The sequence below is a fragment of the Aegilops tauschii genome, chromosome 6, assembly GCF_002575655.3.
Source record: "Aegilops tauschii subsp. strangulata cultivar AL8/78 chromosome 6, Aet v6.0, whole genome shotgun sequence".
In the NCBI taxonomy this organism is placed as follows: domain Eukaryota; kingdom Viridiplantae; phylum Streptophyta; class Magnoliopsida; order Poales; family Poaceae; genus Aegilops; species Aegilops tauschii.
In genome coordinates, this window is record NC_053040.3 from 344,293,127 (window position 1) to 344,302,293 (window position 9,167).

Below are 9,167 nucleotides of genomic sequence, written 5' to 3' on the forward strand. Positions count from 1 at the left end.
CGGAGGCGCGGTGGAGTGGTGGAGTGGTGATGATGGCGCGCCCACCACGCCGGCCTGGCTGTGGCAGCGGCCGGTGTTGGAGAAGGAGGTCGGGGAGAAGGAGAGATGTGCCAGGCCCAATTTGGGAATGGATGCGTCTAGGGATTTTGATCCCCATCTGATCTGCCACTTTTATGATTTGGCCCTCCTCTTCTATTCATTTCTTCCCAAGAAGGTCCCCTGGATACTTCTTTTCTTCTCACTGAAGTCCTTGACGTATTTCTTTCATGCCCTTCTCTCTTCTGGTTAGCCATATAGTCTGGAATCTTGACGATTATAGTGCCTTTGCGCACTTTTCTGCAAAAGAAACAAGTGACAAGTAAATGAACCCTTTATATGATTCTCATTAAAATACGCAGTAATTCATAGCAAGAATTGATTGTCAGATCACAACAGATGCTATATTTGGGTGTCAAATTATATATATGAAATGTGCTTATCAAGTTCCCCCACACTTAAATCTTTACTTGTCCTCAAGTAAAGGCATAAGACATGAACTAGATAGTGAATAGTGAACTGACTAGAAAATGCTAAGTGAAGTAGATCTCCAAACAAGGCATGCTTCAGACTTAGCTAGTGAAAATTAATGGTTAAGAGTGCTACAAAGCAATATGATACTAGTAGACTCAATCATTTTAAACTTTTACAATGATAAAAGAAGATCAACAAGTTCAAACGATGATTGTGCCAAATGGTTCCTAAAGAGAGCATGATCCCAAGAGATACTTATTACTAGGAACACAACATTGTGGTAGAACCACTTATTGAATTTGAAGAAAGCAATGATAATATTTTATCAGTCTCACCAAAGGAACATACCACCGATCCCGAGAACATGGTATACACCTAGCTCGACCAATTATTAGTTTTTTTGTTATTGTCTCCCCAAAGGAACATACCACCGATCCAGAGAACATGGTATACACCTGGTTCGACAATTGCATTTTTATGAAATGATTAATTAATGTCCAAGCTAACCAAATTTCACATGCCACCGATCCAGGGAACATGACATGCTACTGTAGGTAGATTAGACTTATATTTATTATTACATATTGAACAAAGGAATTACAATGGCATGAAAACATAAGGAAACAAGAATCATCACTCATCCATGTCTGGTTCACATGCTACCGATCCAGAGAACATAGCATGCTAATCCATAGTGGTCAAGTGATTGCTCTGAATGGGAACACACTTGGCACAAATTCAGCATCTAACACTTGATGATCTAGGTGTATCAAAGTAAATGCAGAAAATGATTAAGTTTCTTAGTGTACTAGGGATTTGAGCAACTAATTTCAGCCAAGCAAGCATTGTGTAGATCACTAGTTTACAAGGCATTCAGCAATCAGTTCACATATTCACATCAAGCACCATATGTCAAAGGTAAAATACAGTGGGACAACATTTAAGAAATGGCTCAAGCAACCCAAATAGCAATTGATTGCAACATGTATAATGTATGATGGTATTCAGATTGGGGTCATGAAACAGCTCACCGGGCTTATGTGATGTAGGTCTCGCACAATCGCTCACTGAACTGCAGCTCTCTCCTTTTGCTTCCTCATACATGCTCCAGCTTCGCTCTTCCTCATGTGTGCTCATTGCTTCTCCTCATCACCATGCCGTGAATCCACCAGGATCCCATGGGATGTCATCTCGAACTTGATCAGCCCGCAATGAATGGTGCACAAGCGTAAACCTGAAAGAATACTCAACAAACAAGCCAATACAAGTGATAGGGACAATGCCCTCTAAGTCATCAATAGAGTATCCTATCACATAAGCATATCTATTGAGCATATGATAAATAGAAATCATCAACAAATCGCATGGTGCATAGGCAGTATCCATGATATGGCATATCTTGTCGAGAAAGTTGCGATCATACCTGAGATAGTTAGGAAGAAGCTTCAGGACTACCTCAATTGAAGATACCAAGTGAGGTGTGGTAGTAGAAATTTCCACCGGACTCGTGTCAACAAGTGAAATAGTAGAGCTTCGCTCCTTGACATCTGAATCCACCTCACCATAATCAACCATGAAGCTCTCCATCTCAGGCTCAAGTGTTGAGGAATCAATGCGGATAACATCATCGAAGGCGAACTTCTCCATATCTGGCTCTAGCAGCACATGGTCAATATCAACTAAAGGTGTCTCCTCAATATCAAAAGCAACTAACTGCAGCTCTAGCTCATCCATGGAAGAATCATCACAATGCAAAACTGAATCTCCAACACTAGTATCCATATGATCTGTAGCGTGCGTGTCAACTAGAATGGTATCATCATCGTCAAATATAATCCATGCAAGCTCAATCTTGTCACACTGAGATAGAGGTTCAGGCTTTTGTGTAAGAGATTCTTGCTGAGATGAAGTGACTTGTTGCAAGCAAGCAACTGAATCAGAGGTGGGCTCCTCATTGTACCACTGAAGTTGGTGGAAGGCTATGTTCTCAATCAGCAGAAAAGCATCATCAAGTGTCTTGTTTGTAATAGCTCCACCGATGCCATATCGACGTAAGCTCGAGTGTCCGAAGTCAATCCTCTATAGAATATCTGCAGCTCTAACCATCTCTCGAGCCCATGATTAGGACATCTCCTGAACAAGGCTTTGTACCTCTCCCAAGCATCATACAAACTCTCGCCTTCACGCTGAACAAAGTTGAAGATCTCATCTCGAATCACGGACTGCTTGTGTAGTGGGAAATATTTATCCAAGAATGCTTGTGATATCTCATTCCAACTGCATGACCTTGATGGCAAGGATCGGTACCAAGCACGAGCATCATCACAGAGAGATAATGTGAACAGCATGCACTTGATAGCATCTTGAGGAACTTCATGGTACTTTACTGTATCTGAATACTCCAGGACTCGGAGCAAGTGCTCGTAAGGATCTTCAGTAGGCAACCCTCCAAACTGATGTTGTTGAACCAAAGCAATAAGACCAGGCTTTAGCTCAAAATTTTCCGCCTCAAAAGACAGCCAAAGTGGCCCTGTGAAATAGCATTGGCTGCTTGGCATCCAAACATCACGAAGCATCGCCATATCTCCACCAAGTGTAACTATCAATCAACCTGTAAATAGTTCAGATTTCCTACGCACACTCATAAACCGTAAACACTAGTCAGAAAGTTAGTATCCTAATAAGCCGAAGCAACAAAAAGTAAAAAGGTAAGAGGAGCACATAAATAAATTTGACTGGAAATTTAAACAAAAACTATACTAAGCCTAGTCTATAGCTTCACACCGTCGCTCGACGCTAGTCCCCGGCAACGGCGCCAAAATGATCAATTGGAAGTAGAGTGGGTTTTTACACCCAAACTACGGATGCCGTGTTCTCCACAGGGACTAGGCGACGACAACTATGCTCGGCTAAATCTAGGTAACACAATATTGGGTGATGAAAGCGGAAAATAAAACCTAAACTAACAAGGTTATTCCTGAAGATCGTCGACTAAGAGAATGCGAACAAGCAAAATAGAACAAGATTGTCTTCACTATATTTTGGTGTTTTCTGTTTTACTTGAGAAATAAAATGCTAACACAAGCAGACTTCAAATATAAGCTAGAAAGTAGGAAAATGTCTAGTTCAAGATTGTAAGATAGGAACAGAAATGGTTCATATAACTATCATGTATATCACAAGAAATTGAGACAACAAAAAGGAACACATGTACTGGAGCCTATCACAGGGACAAAGAATCAAACATGTTCATATATCTGACTTCACAATGAACAATTACAACACAAGATTCGCAACTAGTAACCTGAATGTAACAGACAAATAACGAACGGGCGGTTCACATATATTGAAATAGTGTAAAACAGAGTACAATCTATCAAGTCTCCACTCTAATTGTTCACAGAAATTGCACGCACGCACGCACGCACAGGGGGTAGCAGCAGGATTTGAGGAAAAAAAGGAGAGAGGAGCAGCAGCAGTAGTAGGCAGGGGCGGAGGCAAGGAGCAGCAGGGGCGAGAAGAGAAGCAGCAGGGGCACATCAAGAGAAAGGAGCAGCAGCAGATGCGTTAGGGGAAGAAGAGAAGTAGCAGCAGCAAGGGGAAGAAGAAGAAGAAGAGCAGCAGTAAGGTTAGGAGAAGAAGAAAGGTGGAGGAGCAGCAGGGAGATGGATGGGAGGCGGCGTGAGGTGGTGAGGCGGCGCTGGTGGCGGCGTTGATGGAGGTGCTGGGCGGCGCGATGAAGGTGGAGGCGCGGTGGTGGATCGGGTTGCGGAGGCGCGGTGGAGTGGTGATGATGGCGCGCCCACCACGCCGGCCTGGCCGTGGCAGCGGCCGGTGTTGGAGAAGGAGGTCGGGGAGAAGGAGAGATGTGCCAGGCCCAATTTGGGAATGGATGCGCCTAGGGATTTTGATCCCCATCTGATCTGCCACTTTTATGATTTGGCCCTCCTCTTCTATTCATTTCTTCCCAAGAAGATCCCCTTCTTCTTTTAGCTTGCTCACTTGGATACTTCTTTTCTTCTCACTGAAGTCCTTGACGTATTTCTTTCATGCCCTTCTCTCTTCTGGTTAGCCATATAGTCTGGAATCTTGACGATTATAGTGCCTTTGCGCACTTTTCTGCAAAAGAAACAAGTGACAAGTAAATGAACCCTTTATATGATTCTCATTAAAATATGCAGTAATTCATAGCAAGAATTGATTGTCAGATCACAACAAATGCTATATTTGGGTGTCAAATTATATATATGAAATGTGCTTATCAAGCGTACATATACATGCGCAATATTCATTGAACATCCCTAAAACATGGATGATCTGATTGCTTTTTTACTACATCTAAAATGGTCACACAATACACTAGGGGCAAAACGGTCTTTTCACCTCACACTTACCACCGTTAGTGTCTAAAATGGACGGAAGTGTCGTATAAGGAACAAAAATTACTTTAGGTGTCAAACAGAGAAGAAAATCTAATTTGGGCCAAATAGGGAACCAAACTTTAAAAAAACGCCAAATAAGGAATTCTCTCATGCATAGGAAGTGGGTTAGACTTAAATGTGCTTGTCATATGTTTCATGATGCTCCCATTATCTTTCAATTCTTATCTTTTGTGTGAGCATCATTGAAATCATCATGCCTAGCTAAAAAGGCATTAAAGAAAAGCGCTTGTTCGGAGACAACCCAACATTTATACCTAATGTTTTTGTGTGTTCACATGATTATGCTACTGTAGTAATCATGTTTTGTAGCTTTTATTTCAATAAAGTGCCAAGTAAGACCTTTGGGATGGCTTACGGTGATAGTTGTTTTGATCTTGCTGAGAAACAGAAGCTTTTGCGCCCAGGAAAATAATTTTCATAATTCACATAAGCGTGATTTTGATCTAATTCTTTTTGCATCTGATTGGTACACAAATTTCCCAGGTTGTCCTAATTTTTCATAATTTTTAGAGTTACAGAAGTATTCAAGAGTTACATATTACTACAAACTGTTCTGTTTTTTGACATATTCTGTTTTCGATGCATAGTTTGCTTGTTTTCTAGTTTCTATGGCTTATATTGCTTAATATAAATTGTAGAAATGATAAGTTATAGTAGGCATCATGTGATAAAAACTATGAAACTTGTCTTGACAGTACCTAAGTGGTGAATTGCCTTATTATACTAACGGAGCTCACGAGTTTTTGTTGAGTTTTGTGTTGTGAAGTTTTCAAGTTTTGGGTAAAGTTTTGATGGACTACGGAATAAAGAGTGGCAAGAGCCTAAGCTTGGGGATTCCCAAGGCACCCCAAGGTAATATTCAAGGACAACCAAGAGCCTAAGCTTGGGGATGCCCCGGATGGCATCCCCTCTTTTGTCTTCGTTCATCGGTAACTTTACTTGAGGTTATATTTTTATTCACCACATGATATGTGTTTTGCTTGGAGCGTCATTTTATTTTATTTATATTTGCTTGATGTTATTTAGAATAAGGTTTTGTATCTTTTATTTCAATTAAAGTGTCAAGGATAGCCTTCACCATGCACAATTTGCAAGTATATGAGTTGCTGTTTCAAAACAGAAAATTTGTCGCTATTGAAAAAATTCCCTAGAAAAGTCAGAATGTGATAAAATGTTGATTTTTTTTTTTGCAGAATAAGCTATGATAAATTCTCTACAGTGTGGTAAAGTTTCGGAATTTTTTGAGTTAAATAAGTATGATTCCTCTTGTATTCTTTACAGACTATTCTGTTTAGACATATTGTTGTTATGTTTGCATTGTTTGCATATGTTTGCTTGTTTAATGATTCTATTTGAGGATAGGAGTTTTAAATATGTAGAGGCATTTAGTATGCAATGTCAAATTATAATTTTAGTGATTTGCTACAGTAGAGAACGATAAGGTTTATGCATTGATTTATACTAACTTATCTCACGAGTTCTTGTTGTGTTTTGTGTGGATGAAGTTTTTTAGATTTAGGGAAACCGCGATATGAAAGGAATTAAGGAGACACAAAAGCTCAAGCTTGGGGATGCCCAAGGACCTAATTAATAATTCAAGAAGTCTCAAGCATCTAAGCTTGGGGATGCCCCAGTTGGCATCCCACCTTTCTTCTTCAACAATGATCGGTCAGTTTTGGTTGAACCCAAGTTTTTGCTTCTTCACATGATATGTGCTATCCTTGCAATGTCATTTTATTTTGTTTTGCTTGCTGTTTGAATAAAGTACTTAAGATCTGAAATACTTAAGAGTCCTCACATAGCTAAATAACTATTTGACTACTCGTTGATCTTCACTTATATCTTTTTGGAGTAGTTTGTCATTTACTCGTGCGCTTCACTTATATCCTATGAGTAAATGGTTGAATGAATTGAATATCATAAATCTGAAATTATATATGTTTCATATGCTTATCCCATGGGGAGTAATGACTTCACATATAAGAAGTATAGGTGGTAAATTTATTGAAAGTTAGCAAACATTGTATTGGTCACTTGAACAATTCATGAAAGAATATTGAAGGAAGAGAGATTTCACATTTAAATATACTATCTTGGACATCTTCTATGATTGTGAGCCCCATTAATTATTTTCAAACCTGAGCAAATTAGTTGAAGTTGGAAAAGGAAGACAACATAATGAGTTATGCTTGGGTATATTTGTATAGAAGTTATATTGTTATGGATCCTCCAACATGTGGTGCTTGCTTTTTAGAATCTTTTGCTAGCCAAAATTTCTGTACTAAGTAGAGATACTACTTGTGCATCCAAATTCCTTGAACCAAGTTTCTTCCATGAGTGTCCACCATATCTACCTATATGAGGTATTTACCTGCCGTTCCAAGTAAATTTGCATGTGCCAAACTCTAAACCTTCAAATAATAATCTGTTTTGTATGCCTGAATCGCTCAAGTAGCGACTAGGGGTTGTCAGTATCTTCCATGCTAGGTGGGTTATTCTCACGATGAGTGGACTCCACTCATCATTCACGATAAAAATGGCTGGTAATTGGGATGCCTAGTCTTATGATCAAAAGATCAAAAACAAAATCGCAAATAAATTAAACAAAACTCCCCCAGGATTGTTGATAGTTGGACGGTAACCGTTGTTTCGGACTAGCCGTGGAATGTGATTGTTAGTGGAGGGGGGGGTAAAATCTTTACCTTTCTGTTCGGGAACCGCCTATAATGTATCTAGTATGGAAGATATTGGGAACTCTTGGTTGTTATGTTGACAATGAAAGCATGCCTCTCAAAATTATTTTCATCTCTGTTTTAAAAGCTTCGAGCTCTGGCACCTCTGCAAATCCCTTCTTCCCTCCGCGAAGGGCCTATCTTAGAGTCAGTAGTATTCCTTCTCATTCCAACCTACTCTTTAGTTGGCAAGCATCATGTGATGGGGAAAGATTTAAGCATATATGGCCATTCAAATATATTTGATCATGAATTATTATTGTTGACGATTATCTATATGATAAATAAGTTGGGAGGCGAAACATTAAGCCCCTATCTTTCTCTGTGTTCGATGGATGGTATTTGTTCTAAAAATATCCTTTGAGTGGTAGCAATCGTGGAAGACTATATGATAGTTGAGTATGTGGGATTTGCTAAATCAAAGCTCTTACATAGACCCTTCCTGAAAATAAGATGAATTGCAATTGTTTGATGACTGAGAACATAGTTTGTTAGTTCTCAAGAAAGTTTATGATCTATGCTTTAACATGTGAATAGCTTGCTACTTGATCATGAGAAGCTTTATGATATGAGCTATTGTTATGATATATAATGATGCTAGAAAAGGTGATTGGAATTATCATTGATCAAACTTGTGCACTAGATAGCATTCCACATAAAAATTTCTGTTTTATCATTTACCTACTCGAGGACGAGCAGGAATTAAGCTTGGGGATGCTTGATACGTCTCCAACGTATCTATAATTTTTGATTGTTCCATGCTATTATATTATTTGTTTTGGATGTTTTATATGCATTTTATATACTATTTTATATGATTTTTGGGACTAACCTATTAACCTAGAGCCCAATGCCAGCTTCTGTTTTTTCCTTGTTTTTGAGTTTTGCAGAAAAGGAATATCAAACGGAGTCCAATTGACCTGAAAATTTACGGTGATTTTTTATGGACCAGAAGAAGCCCCCAAAGCAAAAGAGTTGGGCCAGAAGAGCCACGAGGCCTCCACAAGGGTGGAGGGAGCCCCCACCCCCTAGGGCGCGCCCTCCGACCTTGTGGGCTCCTCGTGGACCCCCCCGTGACTTGTTCTCGACGCCAATAATTCCTATAAATACCAAAACTCCCAGAAATAAACCTAGATCGGGAGTTCCGCTGCCGCAAGCCTCTCTAGCCAGCAAAAACCAATCGGGACCCTGTTCCGGCACCCTGCCAGAGGGGGGAATCATCACCGGTGGCCATCTTCATCATCCTAGCGCTCTCCATGACGAGGAGGGAGTAGTTCACCCTCGGGGCTGAGGGTATGTACCAGTAGCTATGTGTTTGATCTCTCTCTCTCGTGTTCTTGATTTGGCACGATCTTGATGTACCGCGAGCTTTGCTATTATAGTTGGATCTTATGATGTTTCTCCCCCTCTACCTTCTTGTAATGGATTGAGTTTTCCCTTTGAAGTTATCTTATCGTATTGAGTCTTTAAGGATTTGAGAAAA

At 39.9% G+C, this 9,167-nt stretch overlaps 1 protein-coding gene and 1 non-coding gene across 2 annotated transcripts; one reads left to right on the top strand and one right to left on the bottom strand.

The window, feature by feature from the left end:
• Window positions 1-1,494: 1,494 nt before the first annotated feature.
• Window positions 1,495-4,389, bottom strand: LOC141025646 (uncharacterized). Its single transcript, XM_073501542.1, has 2 exons — window positions 1,934-4,389; window positions 1,495-1,744 (listed from the first exon to the last, which is right to left on the bottom strand). The coding sequence occupies exons 1-2, from the start codon at window positions 2,290-2,292 to the stop codon at window positions 1,660-1,662; spliced, it is 444 nt and encodes a 147-aa protein (XP_073357643.1). The 5' UTR covers window positions 2,293-4,389; the 3' UTR covers window positions 1,495-1,659.
• Window positions 2,623-2,726, top strand: LOC120967556 (small nucleolar RNA R71). The gene has a single exon (XR_005761295.1). It is a non-coding gene; the product is annotated as a small nucleolar RNA R71 (small nucleolar RNA).
• Window positions 4,390-9,167: the final 4,778 nt, after the last annotated feature.